The sequence below is a fragment of the Garra rufa genome, chromosome 6 (genome assembly GCF_049309525.1).
Source record: "Garra rufa chromosome 6, GarRuf1.0, whole genome shotgun sequence".
NCBI lineage: Eukaryota > Metazoa > Chordata > Actinopteri > Cypriniformes > Cyprinidae > Garra > Garra rufa.
The window spans coordinates 20,575,022-20,599,129 of record NC_133366.1 but is presented as its reverse complement, the minus strand read 5'-3'; the positions used below and the strand labels follow the sequence as shown (position 1 = coordinate 20,599,129).

The 24,108-nt window shown below is 36.6% G+C and overlaps 1 protein-coding gene across 1 annotated transcript; it reads right to left on the bottom strand.

The window, feature by feature from the left end:
• Positions 1–4,590: 4,590 nt before the first annotated feature.
• Positions 4,591–23,637, bottom strand: ednraa (endothelin receptor type Aa). The gene is made up of 8 exons (XM_073842428.1): positions 23,407–23,637; positions 20,981–21,458; positions 17,465–17,592; positions 12,378–12,576; positions 10,446–10,598; positions 10,066–10,199; positions 9,701–9,809; positions 4,591–6,953 (listed from the first exon to the last, which is right to left on the bottom strand). The coding sequence occupies exons 2-8, from the start codon at positions 21,386–21,388 to the stop codon at positions 6,816–6,818; spliced, it is 1,269 nt and encodes a 422-aa protein (XP_073698529.1). The 5' UTR covers positions 21,389–21,458; positions 23,407–23,637; the 3' UTR covers positions 4,591–6,815.
• Positions 23,638–24,108: the final 471 nt, after the last annotated feature.

Here is a 24,108-nt window from a genome sequence, read left to right as displayed (position 1 = left end):
AGATGTACATAAGAGATGTACAAGAACTAAAAACTAGTCTGCAGTTCACACAAGGCATCATGGATGAGATGAAAGTTAAGAAGAATGACATTGATATAAAAATCAGATCATTTGAGAGCAGCATTTCAAAATCAAAGCACGAATTGGAAGATCTGGTTGAGAAGCTGGACCACATTGAAAATCAGTCAAGGAGATCTAATCTACTGATTGATGGGATCGCAGAGGAAAAAGGCGAAACAATCAGTGGATTAGAAATGAAGATTCAACAAATGCTGTCTAATAACTTGGGTCTGGATAGTTCTACAGTTGAGATGGAAAGGGTCCACCGGATTGGCCAATTCCATGAGGGAAGAAAGCCAAGACAAATTGTTGTGAAGCTTCTTAGATTTAAAGATGTGTGAAACAAAGGGTGAAACTGCTCAGGCTCAAGGTTGATCACTAGATGGCAGTGTTTGGCAGCACTTACTACCAGGAGTATCCCTTTTATCCGTTCGCCTGTTCCGCATAAAGTGTTCCTGAACAAAAACCAGCAAAGTCTCTAAGTCTGTTTTCTTTTTTTTTTTTAAAAACAGAAAGAATTCTCTAAATGTTTATGCTTGCTTTTCTAAACAACAGAACAGTCGTCAAATTACTGTTTCTAATTAAGATTCCTGGGGTGTGAGGAAAAAGTTTTATACTTTTTTTTTTTTTCTCCCCCGTGCTAAACTAATTACAACAAATGCCGTATCAGCATGCATCAGTACATTTGTATGCAGTACTGAAGAGTAACACTGCACAGAGCCCTAGATGATGTCTTTTTCTTAGTGGACTAGCTAAACAACTATTTTACTTTAACAGTAAGCATGTGCAAGTATATAAAAGAGGTGTTAATACACACAGCACCTTTCCGGAAAAACACGTTGCGTTTATGTAGTTGATTGATACATTTATGAAGTCAGGGAGCTCATCCCAAGCCTGCAATTTATGGATGGTATTAGTAGGTAGGCCTGGTTTTAGATCAAACAGTCTGTCATTGTCAGAGCCGGCAGTCCCGCAGAAGACATAAGAGCAGTTTTTCTAGCTTGTTTCAATTACCCACCAAATGTGGAAGACGACTTAAATGGTCTTTTACATGGAAAATCAACTACAGCTTAAACTTTCCATGATGAAAGCAGTGGCAGGAGCTTGACCTGTAAAACTCAATACTCATTTTTTCCTCCCTCGCTCTTTCTCTCTTTTTTTTTTTTATCAAGGAATGAACAAACTGCAACATGATAACAGCCAGTCACAAAAATAAGGTTAATCTACAAAAACAAAAAACAGAAAAAAAGTATTGTTTGTGGACTGAGGAAGATGTAGGCTAAAGTAGTCCTGAATACGCGGAGGCAGAACTTTTCCTTTATGTCGCTGCACTGTCATCATACTGCCCCCCAGTTACAGAAATGGCTCATTGTGATGGGACAGATTGTTCATGAATATTGAATCGATCCTTTTGGCTTTTATAAATTAGAAATCGCTCTTGCCACACTCATGTGAGCGCCTTGTTGGATGACTTGGAGGGATAGCGCTGCAAAATGGCATGCGGGACTCTGCCATGTCGGGGCAGGGAAGACAAACAGGCGGTGTGTTTGAGAAAATTGGATACACATTTAAAGTTTAAACGCTGAGTGACGTCCATAGTTAAGATCTCAGCATGAGAGTTCTGCTTCTGTGTTAGATTGGATGCAATTTAGACGTCAGTATGTGTTGGGCTAAATTAAAAGAGTTGAACGTGGTTCATGGCTTTATGTCTTTGTACATGTGTGAATTTTGATCTTCGAGAATTGGTGTCAGTCCAGATGGATACCCTCAGGACAGAATAAAGAGAAAATATATGTTTGATTATTTATTAATCCCAAACATCTGGCCAGATTTATGACAGAAATTGTGCACAAATGATTCTATCCAATCCTCATTAGCAGTCAATTAAATCAAATGCTCTTAGAAAATAACCATATATGCTCATATGTGATGAACAAACCTTAGCGCTCTTACTGCTTTGTATTAGTTTTTTCATCGCATACATTTCTGGATGATTTTGAAATCTCTGGCGTAACAGATAAGGTTACCTCATGCTCATAAATAGAGGTGACGGCACTGCACGCAGTTAAGACCAATTTTTATTTACAGATTTGATCCAAATGCCCTTGGTTTCTTGCCTTTTTAAGTATAATATTAGCGGTGGTATGTAATATCAGAAGTGTGTTATTAATATAATCCATGGCAGAGCACAGTCTTTAGAAAAAACCTTCGGATACAGTCAGAGCTTATCTATGATTGCTGGTATGGGGAGAGTTTGGCCTTGGAGAGCTACAATATAATGCTGTTTTACCTCAGAACATATGTGCTTTGTTGAAGCAGGATACATTTAAAGGGATAGTTCACACAAAAATGAAAATTCTGTCATTAATTACTCACTGTCATGTTGTTCCAAACCCGTAAGGCCTACGTTCATCTTCAGAACTCAAAATAAGATATTTTTTATGACATCTGAGAGCTTTCTGACCCTGCATAGACAGCAACACAACTGACACGTTCAAGGCCCAGAAACCTCAGAAAGCTCTTAGATTTAAACAAAAATATCTGAATTTGTGTGTTCGAAGATGAACAAATCTTATACGGGTTTGGAATGACATGAAAGTGAGTAATTATTGGCTGATTTTTTTTTCTTTTTGGGTGAACTAACCCTTTAAGTACAGTGCCTTGCGAAAGTATTCACACCCCTTCATTTTTTCACATTTTGTTATGTTGCTGCCTTATGTTAAACTGCTTTAAAGTACTTTTTTTCCCACATCAATCTACACTCCATCCACCATAATGGCAAAGCCAAAACAAAACCGTTTTTTAACATCATTAAAAATAAAAAACCTAAATGATTCCATTGCATAAGTATTCATACCCTTATCATGGACTGTTGAAATTGAGTAGAGTGGTGACCAAGAACCTGATGATATCTCTAGTCGAGCTCCATGATCATATATGCAGATGGGAGAAACTTACAGAGGGACAAACATCACTGCAACATTTCACCGATCTGGGCTTTATGGTGGTTTGGCAAGACCCATCCTCTCCTCAGTGAAGACACATGAAAACACACTTGGAATTTGCAACAAAAAAAACACAAAAAAAACACCTAAATTCCCTCAGACTGCAAGGAACAAGATTCTCTGGTCTGATAAACCTCAAATCCAAGCATCATGTTTAAAGGAAATCAGGCACTGCTCATCACCTGCACAGTACCATCCCAAAAGTAAAGTGTGCTAGTAGCAGCCTCATGCTGTGCGGCTATTTTTCCGAAGCAGGGGTTGAGGGACTTGTCGGAGTAGAAAAAAAGCTTAATGCACAAAAATATTAATATAGCCTTAATGAAAACTCATTCCAGAACATCAGACTGGGCAGAAGGTTCACCTTCCAACACGACAATGAACCTAAGCACACAGCAAGAGTGGCTTATAGACAACTCTGTGAATGTCCTTGAGCGGCCCAGCCAGAGCTTGGGCTTGCCTTGAACCCAATCAAACATTTCTGGAGAAACCTGAAAATGTCTGCCAGACACCCTCCAAATTGACAGAGCTTAAGAGGTGAAGAAGTAAGGCGAAGAATGTCAGATTAGTGCCAAATGTTGATGTGCAAATCTTGTTGCATCATACACCAAAAGACATAAGGCTGTAAAGGTGCTTCAACTAAGGGTATGAATACTCATGCAATGTACTTATTTCACTTTTTAAAATACATTTATGGAGTTTTCTGGACAATTTTGTTTATGCTTTGTCATTATGGTGCATGGAGTGTAGGTTGATGTGGAAAAAAAGGTCATTTGAAACAGTTTAACATAAGGCAGCAACATAACAAAACGTGAAAAAAGAAGGGTTATGAATACTTTCGCAAGACATTGTATATTGTATTACTGCACTTTTTAAAGAGTAAATCCTGAGGTATAAGGAGGATTTTTAGCAAATAATTTTTTTAAATTGTTCCTTGCACAAAAAAGCACACACAACCTGTTTTTTTCATCCTTCCATATTGAATGAAACGTTTGACACATCAGCTTTTATAGTTTTTTTTTTTTTTTTTTGCCTTTGAGCTTCATTTGCTTCTTCCTTGGCAAGCTCAGAGGTTCCCACCAAATTCCTCGGACCTAAAACCATTCTTTCGTCTCCCTGAAGGCAGTTTCATAAGCATGAGAAAGAGTATCTCAAACCTTGGATAAGTCATATATTTTCACATTCTCAATAATTTGGCAATAATCTTAAAACAGACTTGTCTCAGTCCTCTAAATTCAATATCTAATTCCATGTGTGATAAAGAATGTCTTAAAACAAACAAAAAGACATTTTTATTGTAAATTATTAAGTCCGTGCTTGTTTTGGCTGGTGGAGTAGGTTTATATTCAGCTTAGAACATTGTGTTGCAATGTTACATCAGTCAAAAAAAGATTAGCATTATAAATAATAGAAATTTGTAACTGTTAGCGCATGTAATTCTGGATTAAACAAATAATGTTCTCTTGCAGAGGAATCATATCTGAGACCAGACCAACAATCTGTCTATTGTGCTTATAAACAAGCATCATCTCCATTATATACACTTCTTTATTTACTTTGAAAAATCCACACAGGCAAATAAAAAACACATTTATTTGTTTAAACCATTATCAGACTGATAGAGTACTTTTGTCCAAATAAACACTTGCTAAACTGACATTGCAGACAGATGATGGTATAAGCTCCACAGTTTACATCTAATCTTTGAGTGTGCCCGGTTCGCATCCTCTGGGCCGACACAGATGACCCGACGGGGGCGTGTTGCCTGGTGGGTCAAAGTACATCACAAATCACTCCCAAACTGGAGCTTCTTCCCAGGCCAAAAACAGACAGCTGTCACAAGGCACCTTCTTCTTTTAACACTGAACCCTCATTACACTTAGAGATAAGTTAACATTGCCTTAAGTGGTAGAATCAATAGTCTGGTCCAATAATCTTAAAAATAACTAGCATCTTATCTAGAAAATTGAACTGATGTTATAACATGAGAAGAAATGTGTTTTAACCAGTCATTTATAATATATAAAATAATCTATAATCTGCATAGCATATAGAGTAAACAGAGGTTGTGATTTTTTTTCTTTTATTTTATACATATATAATAAATGTGCAACAGTCCTCACTCAGTGGTGGTATTGAAGACCATATGTAGCATATAATCTGTGATTTTAGATTGCACTACAAAAATGACCTTTTTTTATATTCACCAACAAGCCAAATAACAAGACCCATGTAGGTCTCCGTCAGATTGTGTATAATGTCATTTATATTAGTTTCAAATTACATTATGAAGAAAACGGATTTCTGAAAAGTCTGTGTCGTTCAAACATTTGGGGCCTGTAGGATTTTTGTAGCTTGTTTTAGAAAAAACTGGATTCATTAGATCAAAAATATTAGTAATTTTGTAAAATATTATTACCATTTCAGATAATATTTTAAAGTTCATAATTTATTTGAAATGGAAATCTTTTGTAACGTTATGAATGCCTTTGCTGTTTGTTTTGATCAGTTCCTGAAGAAAAATATTAATTTAAATCTTAAAAATCTTACTGACCCCAAACTTTTGAGCAGTACAAAAAGAAATATTTCAACGTAAAATACAAATGATATACAAATACTGAGACCATTAAATAGTAATAATATTAACATATGCAAGGTTAATAGCATGTATATGTTCTCTTCACAGAAAATTCACAGTGTCAAAAGAAAAAAAAAAGCAAAGATATGTTTGTATCTCTTGGGCGTTTTGTTTTGATTACAGAAAGGCCCCTTTTCCCGCGCTCCCTTATGCTCTTTTTTTTTCTTTACACTATAACACAGCATTTGTTGCAGTTGGATACATTCCTAGAAATTACTCTTAAGTCCCAGCAAGGTCAAAGTTTAATTTGCCTCCTTATTGCTGGAACTGAATCCAGCTGGTTCATTTCACATTTGCTGTGTTAGGTTCATGTTTTGATTTTTAATTTAAGTCTGATCTTACATTTTCATCTTAAACAAGCATATACATAATAAACTTAAAATTGGCATTTAAACGCAAAAGCATATCTTCGTTATCTTCCTACCCCACTAAAAAACCAGAGGTGACGTCCAGCGCACGATATGATTCACTTAACAACTAAATACAGATTGAGGCAACCTGAAAGTTCCTGTTTTACAAACTAGCCTTGCTTAAACTTGCATAACTACATTCAGTGTGCTGTCAATAACAACCAGACACTGAATTTGAAGGATAGGCTGCCTCCTCAGCAGCATGCTGGGAGTTTCTTTGGCAAAGCTTATAGGAAGGAACACAGAAAACACAGACTGACCCTCGCCACTTCACTCTTTCGTTCAGCAACTTCCGTTCACGTCGGACAGTGACGATCCAGAGCATGTTCAGTGTGTAGCATTTACAAAAGGAAAACATGTCAAACTCCTTATGGGGGTTAATTTGTAGCTGTTAGGTTCAATTCCATCCTGTTGCTGGCCTGTTTGGCCTTCACTCCCACAACTTCTCACACAACAAAACAGCCCTCTGAAAGTCTGGGAACAGCTGCTGTAGGTCTACGGGAGACTTGAAATATATCAGATCCATTGTCTGGGCTGAAGCTATATATAAAAACAGCCTGATACTGTGCCGAACACAGGAACTTTAGTTTCATATGAATGGTAACAATGTTTTCCACCTCAAAGTTTGACGTTGGATCATTGGATGATGTCCGTTTTAATATGCTTTTAAAGCATGTAGACTGAGTGGAGTGAGTCCTTCACCTCTCAGTCGCTGTATTTGCGGAGGCTCTTGTCGGTATTGAGGTTGCCAGGCTCATGGTTTTTGCACTGAATGCTGGTGCCGTTCATTGGGCCTGAGCTGGACACCTGGTTCTTGGTGTAACACCAACAGCACAAGCAGGACTGAAATAATGATGAAGAACAAAGAAAAATTATATGATTGTACCAACATAGGCTCATTGGAAAAACATGATTGTTCAAAATTGTACTTATACAAACAATTCACTGCAGTTTCCAACTGAAATGAACACTAAAAACAATAAAACACCTTTTCATCTGAACTTTGCGGGGCGCCATTATTTTAAGGCTACTGTTTTAGGACTAACTGTTTCATTTTTGCCTTTTGTTGCTATAAAATACTGCTACAGTGCCACATTGTGTGGCTTTTGGTTGTAATTTTCAGTCGAAAGGCAACAAGAAATGCGATGCAAGTGATTTCCTAGTAATAAGAAGAGTAATAAAAAGTAATGGGAAGATGCCTGTGGACGAATAAAACTTTCTAAAGACCTGCGTCTTTGTTTTCTCCACTTTAGCCCTGATGCCTATGAGGCTTTTAGTAGACCACAGCTACTAAAAGAGCTTACAAACGGCAGAGACAAGAAACGCTAGATGCCATCCTGGCAGGATGTAAACATGCAGATGCTTGTCATGACGCCACAGCTACCGAAGGAGGTTCTCAGCATCGATTTCACTCAATATCCGGGGGCGTTTAGATTCCTTGTGGGGAAAAATCAATGGTATGGCTCTTTCAGTAACTGTGGTCATTGTATCAGTATTTCATTTTCCAAGTTGTGTTGAGGTAAAAATAGCAACATGTAGCACCATTAGCTACAATGCAACCATTTCATGTCATCTAAGTAATGGCGCCCCCTATAATCTAAAATTTGTATACAACTATATGGATTTTTAAAATAACAAATCTTTTATGGGTTTTCTACTATATATTTCAGTAAGAGACATCATTTGTGTTATATTATGCCATGTAAGTCTTAAAAACCGGGGTTTTCTTTAAGGATTAAAGGCTTATTTTTGCATGGTGCCTTTCACAATGCTATTTTATGCAACCTGATCTCATGATGAAAACATTTCAAACTTTTTTTGCAAGATGCGAAATACTGCCATCTACGTTTTGTGACATATTCAATGTAAAATTTCCACTGAGTGGTGCTAAAAGAGTGTTTGTTTGTTTTGTTTTTTTCCCCTGGAACAGATGAACGTACATATGGTACAAGGGCTGTCACTAACGATTATTTTGGTAATCGAGTAATCTGTTTATTATTTTGACGATTAATCGAGTAATCGATTTGTAATAATAAAATTTACCTACATTAACAATATGACATATATACATGAATTTATATATTATATGAATAATAACAAATGACTGCAGAGGGTGCCAACGACCTTACTTACCTTGTTTAATATTGACTCAACAAACATTTAATTCAAATCTCCACTTAATCTTTAATATCTGGCCATTTATTTGCTGCAGCCACTGTTTTTATTGAAAATGTGGACATCAAAACTCAGAGCGAGGTTTTAAACTTTTATCTTGAAATTGCGATGAACACTTAGCATATTGAGAAACATAATTATGTATTCTCCTGTGTTTGTGTAGGTTTATAAATGATTTACCTTACAAATCTGATGAAATAGCATATATATTTAAATATATATTTAATTGAATCGTAGCGTTTGTGAATTCTCAATAGCATTATGCTTTATTATGGTTTGTAAATGGGTTTAATATGTGGAATGCGCCACTGCCTCTAGTGTTCATTTCTGTTGGAAACTTCAGTGATATGTACTTATTAGTACAAATTTCGCATCTTGTGAAAAAGTTCCCACAGATAGGTTTTCGTCATAAGATCAGGTAGATTTTATGACCCTAAAACCTATTTACTAGATTTGCAAACTAATATATTTTGATGTTGTATTACATAACCAGCTCCATATGTAGGCCTTTTCTGGCATAGTAAACTTGCTTGATAGCTCACCTGGTACAGCATTGCATTTGTGATTCAGAATGCCTCAGCAGATGTGTTTTTATCTAACTTTTGCTTTTGTTATTGCTGATAGGTTTAGGGTAGGTGGTATTTTATTTTCAAACACAATAAACCATTAATCTTTTAGCGCCACCCACTGGACATTTAATTTTCAAAGTGCTGTGATGATAGAACAGCCAACTGAATAAAACACTGATAGATTTACATTCATCTGTATTAAAGACATACTTGAACATGATTTTTAGCACCACTCAAGTTCTGTAAAACATGCAAGCACTCCAATTTATTATTTTACAAAAAACGTTGCCACCAGGACATTTTTCCAATAAGCTTTTTTGGAATTTTAAGTAATGCACACTATATTGTATTAGAGGTGAATGCATTTATACGGATCAGTATTTCTTATCTGCAGCACCAAGTTTGGCCCATAGTAAATCAGCTTTGAATATTTCTCTTGGACCCATACCATCTCTAGCGCAAATCATCAGTTTGCTTGTATTTAGGTCTGTGAACTTTGAGTTGTTGTTGTTTTGCTTCATCTCACAAACACTTGAGCTTGCTCTGTATCTTTGGGATCATCCTCATTACTCAGAAGGAGCCCACTTAGGGTCTGACATCATTGTCGGTAAACTGCGCTCAGTAAGAAGACATCCAGAACCGGGCATGGCTTATCTCTATCTGAGAATGACTCACAGTACCCTAAACATCTGTCTCTGTAAATCAAGCACAATTTGCTGATGGGTTGTTCTGTTGTGGCCATTTTCAGATTTTGCGAAAACGCAAGGAAATACATTCAGTAACGGTTGTTCTGCATGGGTCTGTTTACAATGACAGTTTAATAAAGGAAGCAAGTTTTAAACTCACCTTAAAGCAGTTCTTAAACTTCTTGCTCACAAAGTAGAGGATGATGGGGTTGATGCAGGAGTTCACAGTAGCCAAGTTAATGCCAAAATAATCCATGATCAACAGGAAGCTGAAAGTTTGAACACCCGTTTAGTTTTCTTATTTAGCTTTTTCTTTAATATAATTTATTTATTTTTTGAAATGGTACAAATCTTAGTCTCCAAGGGGTATGTAAACTTATGAGCTCAACTGTATAAACACTTTAGAGTACAAACTATAACTTTTAGGTTGGAAAAAGATACCTTTTGCACAAGCAGTACAAGTATGTAAGATATAAAATAAACCAGTCTACCGTTAAGAGTCAAAATTGGCAAAGGCTCACTCACTTCAGTAGGTCGCAACGTCTTTCATCATTTGGATAATAAACCATTTTCTTCAACAGTCTACTGAGATGAAGAGGGAACCAGCAAAGAGCGAAGATCAGCACTAAACAGAAGACTGCTTTAGCCACTTCACGCCGCTGCAGAGCATAAACAAGCCATTAGAACAGCAGTATTCACTGTTATATAGTATACTCTCATACATATTAAAACTCAGCTATAGCTTTCAAACGCTTCACCACAATAGTGCATATAGGGCAGGCTAAAAAGAATATTATGATATCATCTAAGTGTTCATGAAGACATTCTAAATGCAGAAACTTTTCCTGTTCAGTAACTATTGTGTGTTTTTTGTCAAATCATTAGATTTGAGAACAACTTCTTACCTGTTTAAGGTGCTCACTGAGGACGATCCGAAGGCCTCCATTTCTGCGGTTGAGCATTTCACATGTCATGAGGGTGTAGAAAATAGCTGTGCAGGCCAATGGCACGCAGAAGTAGAAGCCAAATAACCACCAGTCTTTCCAATTTACATAGAACTGAGAGGAGATAAAACACATATACACTTTTTAAATCCTTTTTATATGATAATACCATTTTTTTAAATATCAGTTTTATTATAATGTTATCAAGATTTTTACATCAAACATATTATAATTTAAAAGTAATAGGCTATTTCCTGTACTATTTTCACCCCATTCATCATAATGCTCTGTTTGAATAGATATGGTGGATTGTAGACTTGGAAGTAAACGCCCACTGCTATGACTGGCTAATAGTTGTGTATGTTTGACAGCCTACATTCTTCATAGATGGACGCTGCTGTGATTTAGGTTAAAAATGCATAAATACTTAATACATATCAAACAATCTGGAATAACAGACAAAGCAGTTGTGACCACATAATAAAAACAGTTACTCACACTACTCACATTGCAGTCAGATTCAATACAGTCCCACAGCAACATCTTTTAGTTTCAATCTTTTTTAAAATTGTGTCAAATTGTGGCTTGTTTGTAAACGAATCCACAGTAAAATGTTAACAAAGGATCAAGTTCTTATTGACGCGGTCTGGCACGTCCTTAAAATTAAAGTTCATCCACTCTTTCCTAATGTTGGAATCAGAGGAAAGGAAATGCAAAGACTTTGTTTTTCCACAACTTGGCACTGTACAGTGTCTTTGAAACCATCTTTATTTAGTTTCTGGGTAGACCTGCGTTTGCTTCTCATTAATTACACTAAATGCCCAAATTGGTGGGTGGAGCTAAACAGGAAGTGATGTTGCAGCATGCATGCGTTGATCGTCTTCTGTGGAGGCAGTGTTTAGCCACACTATTGCGTCATTATGTGGCACATTTGGCAGATTGGCTTTTTTTTTTTTTTTGGAGTTTTGAGTTATGAAACTAACAGGATTTTTTTTACAATAACCTCTTATATGTCAAAGGATCAAGAGTATTTTGATTTGTCAGTTCATGACCTCTTTCAAATTGTTAATTTGCAGTGGTAAAAGTAGCAAAAATGGCCTTAGATGAGCTTAGATCTTTGATGGGTGTTTAGAAGCCAGAAGATCAATGACCCGGTAAGAAAAATAAAGAGATGATAACCATAAAGAGATTGAATTCTAGCTAAATATGTTATACACTACTGTGTGAAGAATTTTAGCTGAGGTCAGTAAACTTTTGAACTGTGGTGTATGTTAACAAAATAGTCCATGAAAGTAGTGGAAACTACTTTTTTAAACAGGAAACTCTTTTTGTGTCACATCCTGATCGCCCTGCTGGGTTTGTTTTGTGATAATTATTAGCCGACCTTGCATTATCCCTAGCTGTTTCGCCTAAAAAGGTACACAAAGTGAACTGAACACAGTGCTAATTTAATTTTTATAATTGAATTGTGCTGTTTTGAGTCTCGTCTGAATTATCTATTGTTTCTGTGATCAATGGCAGGGTTTATATGAGAGAATGAACTCTGTTTCTCATCTACACATATGGCTCTGCTTGAGAGAGATACATCAGCTTGTAATTGCACTCATGGTCTGCTATCAATTTACTTCCTTGGACCAAACAAACGGAAAGAAATCTCCAGATATCGCCTGCATGGGGAAACTGAAGAAAACTCAAAGAGTGTACTCTTATCCCACTGTATTGTCTGTTATTTATGCAAAATGTTGTTTTTCACAGGATCAAAGTTTGTAAAAGTGCACAGCATCCTGTTCAGGGTCAACCGGACAGGATGCACTGGTTATTACAAAGTGTTTGAGTGTTTATGTGAATGAGGGGAAAAGACGTCTGCATGACATCCATCCGGTTAAAGCGTACCATCATGAAGTTAGTTTCAGGCTTGAGCATGCATGTGCGGATGGTTTGGTTGTTGTAGGTAAAGGTGACCATGTTGAAGACCACAGCCTCTGGCACAGCCAAGATGATGGACAGGACCCAGATGGAGAAGATCTCAATTGCGGTAAAGAGGGGAATGCCGACCCCCTGCACTCTGCTCCAGGACGCTACAGCCCTGTACCTGAGCCACAAAAGGTACAAGCGTTAACAAAACTCTCAGACGATTTCAACATTTCAAAACCGAGACATATCGTTGAAGATCCACTTCATGTGCACTAAACAATTTTTTTACGACAACACCTGCAAAGCTTGACTGATCAGATTCCTATCGCGTGGGAAAGCTTTTGTAAAAATATCGCTGTGCAGCTGTGGCAACCATCAGCTACTGGTTTGTAGCTACAAAGGTTGATCTAAGATTAATGAAAAGACTGCTTTGTATTTTAATATTCATATTACGAAAATGCTCACAGATATACTTCAGCTGTTTGTTTGGGTAAAGTCACTGGTTTGCCTGGCTGCTTGTTTCCCTTTGCTCAAAGTCATGTTTGCTTGTTTGTTTCATTAATATCTTTTCTCTTGTGGGTTTTTCTGTAAAACGGTGCATCAAGATTGGATACGTAAGTATATATATATATATTATGACCCATTTGAATATTCCTGTTTAACAACAATAGGGCATTTATATTTCACTAAGTGGCGATGTATCCACTTTGCCAACATTCGGGTTGAGAAAGACATGATATATAAGCTCACGCAACATGGGAAACACTAATCGGACGAGATGTGCTGAACATTTCCTCGGCATGATTCAGGAACTAATTGAAAGCGGCTGTGCTGTTGTGAAATGAAGGCCAAACGTTTGATTCAAGTGATTCATTCTTTAAAAATTGCGACAAGCTGCTAGGCATTTGTGGCTTGGATTTGCTTTTATAGTGCTGGATGACAATGAAACGTCTTTTAAATAAATAAATAAATAATTCTGTCTGCAAGAATAAAAAGATATAATATTGTCTTTTTAGTATTTTAGAAGGAGCTCAAATTATGTTGAGGTAAATTGTCAAAAGGTAATTTCACACTATCATAAATTGGCCAAAGGATAATGTTTTAGCTTAGTTTTATTGTATAATCGTACGACAAGATAATAGCCATTTGTCCTTCTTCTTTATGGTAGTGATTAAACTGAGGTGGGCAGGTGGCTTCTGCATCCTGATGAGGAAAATACTTTCTAATGAGAGGTGCCCATTAGAGCTGACCTTATAAACTGGAGGAAGTGCCCTGAATCATTCAAAAACTTGACAAGCTAACGTCCCGCCTTTTCCTCTAAACCACAAGCAAATGCACTAATGTTTCCTGAGATGGTTTTGATGGAAACCACCCTGATCAAGATGATACAGGAAATACAGCTTACAAGACTTAATTAAAAAAATAATAAATAAACCAAGAGGTTTACCAAGAGCCAAGATGAAAATTAATGCCATTGCAGATGGATTCCACATTACTTAGCATTAAGTTAGAATCATTGAGACTTGTAAAGTTAAATTAAAGAGACTTGTTAAAGATAGTCTATTAAATAGTCTATTAAAGACTATTGTAAAGTATACTTTTTTTGTATTAAAATGACTAAATCAAAACGTAGAAGTGAAAGATTAAAACGTGACGTGGTCTAAAACCTTAAACTCAGCTTCTGACCTTTGTCTATCCCCGACCTTAAGACCTCAACAGTGAAATCTGAACCTGAACCTCACTGGGACCCAAAGATTAAAGGTCAAACTAGAGAAGGTTTTGAAGGCAAAGGGTTTACAAGCTTTATTAGATTATATACGAGTTTCTGGAGAAAACTCCATCTGAAGAAAACGTCTGACAATGATAGTAAATTAGAAAAGGTAAAACGTTTTCGAAACTAGCTTCAGAGTAGCAAAACCAACATAGGCTTATTGGAAATATGTGCCTCTATATGCATTACTGAAAAACTGAAAAAAAAAAAACGTACCTATTTGTAGCATACAAGTCACTGCAGTTTCCAGTTGAACATTAGAGACAGTAGAACTCAGAAAACTTTAATTTCCTTTTTACAGGTAGAGTTTGGATTAATAAAGCCTAATTTTCACACAATTGCTTGCAGAATATTATGTTATGACTTTAAAACAATTTTAATATCCTGCGTGAACAGATACTTTTGAACGTTCTCATCACATATACAGCTTTATATGCATAAATTTTGTAATTCAGTACGTTTCCTCGGTAGCTCACGCAATATGGCGTTGTACTTGAGCTCCGGTGCGAACTCCGTGAAACTATGGTTCGACCAAGCGGCAACTTCCTACTCTCTTATTGAAACCAACATGGAAGTGACTCAAACTGCAATTCATCCACTGGCCGCTAGTGACTGGCTGCAAAAGGGAGTCAATCCCATAGACGTCCCATGTTAAAATGCCCAACTTTACAGCAGAAAAAAAATATGTTTACAGCCTGGTACACAATGTGGTTTTGGTAGCCTGGCGAGCCAGACTTGCATCAAGATGTTTAGTCTGGAAACTCTCCATAGACGCGGCTTACTCCGAGGGGCGGGATAAACGGTTGTCTCTCAAAATCCCTATGCACGCAATAGGATAGCGCTTCAACCAATCAGAGCAACGAAGAAGGTGACGTAGTCTAAGCTTTTTCCGTATCCAGTCGGCAAAACTCCAAACACATCTTCCTTTTTTAAAAATGACTTAAGTGCCGTTCTTTGCTCGTTTCTTAAAGAAAAACTTAACTCCAAGTCCTCCAGAGTCGCGGCCAAAGCCGATTCGAAAGACCGCTGTTCGACAGCTGCAGCCGCCATTCTTTGCTTTTCAAGTGGCAGCCGTCGCAACTCTGTCGTCATATGTTAAGCCCGCCCCGCCTACTCTATACGCGTTGTGATTGGCCTGACCCAATTTGGGTTTTTGCAGCTAGAAGGTCTATTGAGAGTGTCTAGACCCACCTGGCTGCAAAATAATTTTTGCTGCCGCTAGGGTGCGTCTAGATTTCTAGGCTATGGTTTTGGTCTATGTAGCTAATTTCGCCCCTCATGTCTGTGAGGGGGGTGCTTTTTTTATAACTCATCCATATAAGTTATATTAAGCCTTTAAGTTCTGCATCATTAAGGACATGGCTACTTGAGTGATGGGGGTATTGCTGCTGCTATCACCACTGTCGCGCTAGGCGGACGTGGTTTCAGCAACCAGCTCCACCCATGTCCAGCCTCCTTGCCCATTTTCGATTATCCGGGAGTGACGCATGATGACGTGATTCCAAGATAGAGACAGAGCGCATTTAGGCCACACCCACACAGGGGGAGAAAACAATCCAACGCTCTCCATTGACTTTGCATTGTGGTAAGCGGACTCCTTGTCATTTCTGACTTACAAACAAAAAACAGAACAATGTCTAAAAGCTGCTATGAGACAAGGTGTACAGTAAACAAGCTAAAAAAACACATAACTACGTTTTTATAAGCTGTCGACCCAAAAAAACAAGTGTTTAAGGACACAAATAGTTGTAGATGTCAGGGTTTTTCACGTTGGGCCATTTCTCCAACAATAGAAAGGTAAGGAAAAGGGTGCTCAGACATAGACCAATAAAATTTAGTTTCTCAATATATCTCCTCCTTTCAGGGTGGTGAAATAATCCGTTGACCTGGTTAAATAATGAATGTTTACTGTCGCCGTTAAATTTCCCTCCAGCGGGCGTGGTTCTCAGAGTAATAAGACACGTTTCGCTCTACTTTTGTGTTATTAAACACTTGTTTTTTTTAGGTCGACAGCTTATAAAAATGTAGTTCTGTGTTTTTTAGCTTGTTTACTGTACACCTTGTCACATAGCAGCTTTTAGACATTGTTCTGTTTTTTGGTTATAAGTCAGAAATGACAAGGAGGCAGCTTCCCACAATACAAAGTCAATGGAGAGTGTTGGTTTGTTTCAAAGTCCCTTTAAGGCAAGTCATGTCACTCGGCGGCCATCTTTGAAACGTCTCTCGGCCATGCAAGTGCAGCTCCTATCTCTTTGAATGGGGAAACATCAAATTCTCCAAAACTCTTCACCAAGCTTAGGATTAAATTTCATATTTTAAATCTCCAAAGAAATCCAACAAGAACAGCCTCATAAATATGGTTCCTTGTGCTCCAATAGCGTTAAAAAAACGCTTATTTTTCTGGCTAAATGAGCCAGTGCGTATGCGCAGTACTGAGCGCACGTCTTAGAGCGCCGATTGTTTCTATAACAACCGGGACTTCTAATGGCAGCTGCAGTGACGCGCTGACTTTACTAATCAACGATTGGCTCTTTCACTAAGAAGGCGGGGCTTCGAGGCCGTAATGAGCGTTGAATTTTTCCCCATTCAAAACTATACGAGTGACGTGTCTTGGCTATTCTATAGTCTTTGTTTGTTTCCCCCCCAGGTGGGCATGGCCTTCAGATTATGACGCATGGCTCTCTGTTTCTGTGGCGACGGCCAAATCCCGCCCACTATGAGCTTCAAAATTGCTCTTCAGAAACCTACGGGTGACATCACGGACACTACGTCCATATTTTTTACGCTTTGTGGGTTCGACAAAACAGCTCAAATCTGCATAAGGAAGTTAAAATAGCACTGCTGCATCAACAAATGCACTTTTGCATATATTGTTAACACTATCGGGTAGGTTTAGGGTTTGATGTAGGGGATATTTCCAACATGATAGAGCATTAAACTTTTGGGACACTTCCCAGATATTTGAATTCTGAACAGCCGCAATACATACCTCATGCAGCTTAATAAAAATGCAGCAATTAACACATATAATTACAGTTTTGCAAAAATCTATATAGAGGTGTTTGCTTTGCTTTTGTTTTCATTTTTGTTTGGTTTGGTTTTAGTAGTTCCCAACCCCGTTCCTGTGCAGCTCCCAATTTCAATGTCTCACTAATCAAACACACCTAACTCAGACCTGAAACGTGTCTGTCAAAAACCACTTTTTTTTTTATTATATACATAATTATACAATATGTCAGCCATTTTTAACAATATATGTACACTTTGACGTCAAAGTAGTGAAGCTGTGATTTACCTGTCCACACTCAAAGCACACAGATTGAGCACTGTAATCCCAACAGACGCTTTCTGGAGGAAAGGCACCAGTTTACACAGGAAGAGTCCAAATGAGCTGTCATCAAATGGCCATTTTGTGAGAAGCAGCTGCAAGAAAAATAGAATCGTTCATGACTATTATTCTTTAGCTAATCGTTCACTCTAGTCGAATACAGTGCATTAGGATGAATTAAATGTGGATGAGCAACATGTTCTTACTTATACTAAGCATTTACTGTATGTCTGGACATGTACTTATAAAGAAAGAAGGCAAGAAATGGAGATGTTTAACCCTAATTTGAAGCAGTCTAGATTTCTGGAATTTGCTTAAATAAGAAGCAGATTTTTTGCTGTGACTCTCTGTTCCCGTCTTTGGCCTTGAGGGCACACATCTTGTCTTGATGGAATGGCTTCAGAGCCGTTTCAATGGTTGCTTGTGTATCAGCCCAGGCACTTCTTTGGTCATTGTATACTTTTGCTTGTCTTCACCTTGAGAGACTCCAGTGGTGTTGAAAACAAAAAACCCCTGTCTCCTTTTTTTTTTAAGTGTACCCCTTTTCGTAATGTCATTTGCGTCATCAGAAGTTTTTTGTTGTTGGTTTGGACTTCTACAAAGTCTCATCATTTAAGTGGCCTTGACAAGGTTCTCTGAGAGGATCTTGCCTTTTGTTAAACAGGAAAAGTGTGTGGATTATGCTCAGGTTTAGAAAGGAAACTCTTCACGGGTGTGTCCTGGCCCTGTTTGTGAGGACTGCAGAGTTTAATCAGTGGCACAGCTGGAGAAGCGTGTTTGCATGTGTATTTGATGTATGTCGGTGGTTTGGAGTAAACACGAGTCTGTGCATGCGTCACAAAAAAAGACATGCTAAATGTCCCAGTTCCATTTTAAAACACTGATGTTTTTTTCATATGAGGTTTTAATTGACACCTTCCGTCCAAATAGAGCAGCACTCGAGATCTCTGATCTTGATACTCTTTAAGAGTATGTTTATCTTAATGTATATATCCACCCAATATCCTGTTGAAAAGTCCCTCAAAATGAATTTTGCAAAACATAGTAGATGACTTTATGAATGCTGAAAATTGGAAGAAAAAAATTCAGTGCTAAACTAATTCCAAAATAAAGAAAAGAAAAAAAAATCTTTATAACATTGACAAGTTTTTTCTAAATGCACTCTTAGGGGGGAAAAATACTTTTATACCATTTTCGAGAAAAGTTTCAGTGTAACTCAAACTGTTATGTGGTGTATCCATCATGTAAAGAGTATAATCAACAAAACAATTAATAAAATTACATTAAAAAAAGTACTCAAAGTAAATAATAACATTTTTGTACACCTTTTGGGGGGGTTACACCACATGATATTTTACAATATGAACTAACTGTGCATTATCATAAGGCAAAATTATCCTGAGTTTTTGGATATAATTTCCTGTTTTATGTTTTTTCTGCTTGTTTGGACCACTTTTGTTTTTTTTTTGTTTTTTTTAATTGCACCATATGACTTTTTATTACGACTACATTTAATGCCATGTTAAAAAGATAACGAGATAAATGTTGTAATATTTTGAGAAAAGAAAAAAAAATCAAAATTAAGTCATAGCAATACAATAAAAAAGTTTACTACTTTAATTAGTCTTGTAATATACCGACTATATTTTCATAATTTTGACTTTATTCTCAAAATATTTCGACTTTATTCTTGAAATATTTGTACTTTATTCTTTTAATTTTGACTTTATTCTCAAAATATTTTAAGTTTATTACTGTAATTTTGACTTTATTCTTGAAATATTTTTATTTTGTTCTTTTTTAATTTTGACTTTATTCTCAAAATATTTCGAGTTTACTCTCGTAATTTTGACTTTATTCTCAAAATATTTAGAGTTTATTGTAATTTTGACTTTATTCTTGAAATATTTTGACTTTATTCTTGATATATTTCGACTTCATTCTTAATATTTCGACTTAATTCTTGAAATTTCGACTTTATTCTTGAAATACTTGTACTTTATTCTTTTAATTTTGACTTTATTCTCTAAATATTTTAAGTTTATTATTTTAATTTTGACTTTATTATTGAAATATTTTTATTTTGTTCTTTTTTAATTTTGACTATTCTCAAAATATTTAGAGTTTATTCTCATAATTTTGACTTTATTCTCAAAATATTTAGAGTTTATTGTAATTTTCACTTTATTCTTGAAATATTTTGACTTTATTCTTGAAATATTTTGACTTTATTTTCTAAATATTTAGTTTATTCTTATAATTTTGACTTTTCTCAAAATATTTCGACTTTATTCTTGTAATTTTAGCATTATTCTCAAATTATTTACATTTTATTCTCATATTTTTGACTTTATTCTCGTAATTTTGACTTTTTTCTCAAAATAGTACGACTTTATTTCGACTTCAATAATTTTGACTTTATTCTCGAAATATTTTGACTTTATTCTTGAAATATTACAACTTTATTCTCGTTATTTTGACTTTGTTCTCAAAAGATTACAACTTTATTTAGACTTTAATAATTTCAACTTTATTCTCGAAATGTTGACTTTATTCTCAAAATATTTCATTTTTATTCTTGTTATTTCGACTTAATTATTCAGACTTTAATAATTTTGACTTTATTCTCGTAATTTTGATTTTTTTTTTCTCAAAATTTTTTTACTTTATTCTCAAAATATTTCAACTTTATTCTCGTATTGCTATGACTTTATTCTGGGAATTTTTACTTTTTTCTCAAAATATTATAACTTCTTGCAAAAAAATCTTGTAATCTTAGATTTTTTTTTTTTTATAACATGGCAGTAACACTGTCATATTTTAGATTGCATCATATTTAAGTAGTTTTCTTTTTCTTTTTTTTTTCCTTCTTTTTTTTTAATGAGGCTGGTTTCTTCATTATATCAGGAACGTTGTATGACCTTGACATTGTTTGACTTATACCTCAAACCATATTTTTAATACAGAAATTCAAAATATGCTTTTTATTGAAGAAGTATATATAAATCATTGTATGTCTATTTTTGGATAAATGAAGAGAATGTTACATCATTGACCCATCTACTAACACAGACCTCTGTTCACTGTCAAGTACCGTGTTCACCGATGAGCCGAGAATTAGACAAGAGACTTTGGCTAGTGATGAAGCACTAGTCAGAACAGGGCTGTTCATTTGGATGACGGCCCTTCAACCCCCCTGTTTATTTTATCAGGCCATATCCCGGCTGCACTCATCACAAAAACCTCAGTAACCGTAATAGGCCGGCCCTAGAGATAAACTCTGGATGACCGTCTATAATTGTACGCCCCTACCCTGTGCATCTAAGCCCCCTCCCAACTTCCTCTGCCAGCTTATTCTCCCTTCCTGCGCTTAAGTACTCTCTTTTGTATTGTACTCTATAGGCTGGTCTGCTTTGTGAAGAGAACAACATGATGTCATGCTTCCTACCAATCGAAAATAATGAAGAACAGATCTGTGCCTACCTTGTAGACATTGATAGGGATGTCTATGGTGATATAGATGAGGTCTCCAAGAGCCAGGCTGGCGATGAGAGCGTTGGGTCCATTCCTCATACACTTGTTTTGGTAAATAATCCTTAGCAAGGTGGCGTTGCCCACCATTCCCACCACAAACACGGCACAGGAAATAATAGTGTTAATATACTTAAAATAAAGCTTGATGGAAGTGGGGTCCTTGCAGGGTGGAGGCATCCTCACTCTGGTGTTGTTACCCAGAAGGGGCTTTCTGGTGGTGGGCTGGAGACCTTTATGCACATTGATTTTGGAGGCAGTAGAGTTTTGAAGGGCTTCCTCTGTTCCATTAATGTGACATATTCCAACAGTGGCCAGGACGGCCATTAGCAAAAACAATTGTAGTGTCGTAATGCCCATTGCGGAACACAGTTCGCTCTTTGATTTCCAGATGAGGTGATAAGAGCCTGATTACGGCTATTTAGCACAGCTGTGGGATAAGAAACAAAAGGACATCAAAACCACATCAAGTCGTAAAGCAAGCTGGAGTTCACTTTGTCACAGCTCCAGCACACAAAATACGACACAGGCCTCAGAATAAAACAAAATCAAAGAGAATTACTTAAAAGTATAACACTTGATCTGCAAAACTTCATCACAACTTCAAAAGGGATTTAGTGGAGGAGCACAGATGGAGAGTGCCAGTACGAGTTACTGTCACGCTACGGGGACGAGACGTTGCCTTTCCTGTCATTCCCGGCAAGTACCCATCAGTGCTGGCATGGTGCTAGTGGCACAGCATCAAGCTTTTGTTTTTATTCATTTGTAATCTTTAAAATGCGCCCTTTCATCAACACGCATTCCCACTCTGGTTTACATTTGGCATTCATAAGGGCAGTTCCCCAAAGTTAATAAAGATGTCTTGGAATTTCACAATAGGACATTTTCTAGTATTATGAAATTTAAAGACCACTGCTTAACACTAATTACATGGTTTTAAATCAATACGATGCATTTTTGGTAAGAATAGGGTTCCATTTGTTAACTTGAAAGTTGACATGAACTAACAATAAAAAAGTGTTAATGTTAAAAGTTGTGTGTGTTAGTATTTCTCTTAACACTTTACAATTAGGTTCATTAGTTAACTACTTGAGTTAACATAAACTAAGAGTGAACAATACTTCAGTATTCATCTTAGTTAATGTTAATTTCAGCATTTACTAATGTGTTATTCAATTCACAGGTTGCATTTGTTAACATTAGTTAATGCACTGTGAACTAAAATGAACAAACAATGAACAACTATTTCTAACATTAGCAAAGATGAATAAGTAGTGTAATGTATTCATTGTTTGTTCATGTTTGTTGTATTAGTTTTAATGCATTAATGTTTCTGGTAACAATTTACAATAAGGTTCATTAGTTAACTACTTTAGTTAACATGAACTAAAAATGAACACTTCAGTGTTTATTAATCTTAGTTAATGTTAATTTCAGCATTTACTAATGCATTATTAAATTCACAAGTTGTATTTGTTAACATTAGTTAATGCACTGTGAGCTAACAAACAATGAACAGCTATATTTTAATTAACTAACATTAAAAAAGATGAACAAACAGTGTAATAAATGTATTGTTCATTGTTTGTTCATGTTAGTTAATACATTATACAACTAATACAACTAATGTTTCTGATAACAATACAATAAGGTTCTTTAGTTAACTACTTTAATTAACGTGAACTATAACAATGAACAATACTTTAGCATTTATTAATCTTAATGTTAACAGTATTTTCATTAACTTTCATTTTCAATAATTTCATTCACATTAACAAAGATTAAATACTGTAATGTATCATTGTTTGTTCATGTTAGTAACATTACTGTGCATTAACTAATGGCACTTTATTGTAAAGCTAACATGAATTACAAAAGAAAGATTGTGATGTTAACAAAGTTAAATACTGTAACAAATGTGCTAGTTAACTAACATTAACTAATAGGACCTTATTGTATAGTGTTATCACATTTTCCAATATCCCCGAGCTTCATGTTTTCATTTTAATCATTATGCTGAGAAGAGCCTTAAAATGACTTAATTTTTTAAATAACAGAGAAACATTAAAGTTAAATCTATAACCAGCGTAGCCTATTCGTACACGAGAATCACAAGTGAGAAAAGTTAATCAACTCTCATCTTGTTTGGAATCATTTGAAACCCCCTTTCATTATCTTGACAGCAAAGGAACACTTCGGAGCCAAGATGTGTTTCCTGTTCAAAGTCCCTGCCACCACCTGGTACACAAGGAACTATTTAGTAGACAGCCCTTCAAGTAGCATCTTAGTTTAGCATCAGCTAGGCACTAAAGGGATCCTTAACGGCACGTAAACTGCTACACTTATGAATTATAAATGCCTCCTGGTTTTTCACCTACCGCTCCTTAAATGTCTGCCTTCCCCAGGATCCCGTCAGTCAGTCAGTCAGTGAGTTAGTGAGACGAATATTCGGCTAGAGCCCCCAGACATCTGTGTGGTATCATATGAGTAATTAACCAACTATCAAAGTGTAGCAGAATCCCATTTGGACACCACGACGCACCAAAGCTGCTGTGAAGGGGCTGCGCATTCTGTCTCTAGCTTTTCCTGTGGAGAGTTGCTGCATGTGTGTGTGTACGTGAGTGTTTAAGAGAGAGCACTTTGACGGGGTGGGATTGCAATTCTCCACCTCCCCCCTCAGCCGGGAGGGGGGCCCCAAAGGAAACACCAGCGCTCGGCGAGGCACAGCCTGCTTGACTGTCTAGAGTCAAGCGAAGCTTGGGAAGCATCAGGAGGAATTACGAATCCCCTCCTGAGGTTTCTCTCCCCCGATCTTTGTTGCTTTCTCTTTCTCTCGTCCTGACAGAACTCCTGTCGCCGTGTTGTAACCTTCTCCCAAATGATCAGCGCCGATATTTGCATCTGACAAACTCACCTACCGGTCCTTTCCTTTAGATGCGACACTGACAGCTATGCAGGAGGGGGCGTGGGGGACGGACGGCGGTGGGATCGAGAGCCAAATATCCCTTGAACTTTCTATGCCCGAAATATCACAGTGTGGGTGGTCAGACTCAAGGGAAAAATGCGATTGCTTATGTGAA

Coding starts and splice junctions, on each gene's coding strand:
- ednraa (XM_073842428.1), bottom strand. CDS start 21,388: ATGGGCATTACGACACTACAATTGTTTTTGCTAATGGCCGTCCTGGCC. Junction 9,810..10,065: donor AGACGTTGCGACCTACTGAA/GTGAGTGAGCCT, acceptor TCAAACTTTCAG/CTTCCTGTTGATCATGGATT. Junction 6,954..9,700: donor AGTTTAAGAACTGCTTTAAG/GTGAGTTTAAAA, acceptor TCATTATTTCAG/TCCTGCTTGTGCTGTTGGTG.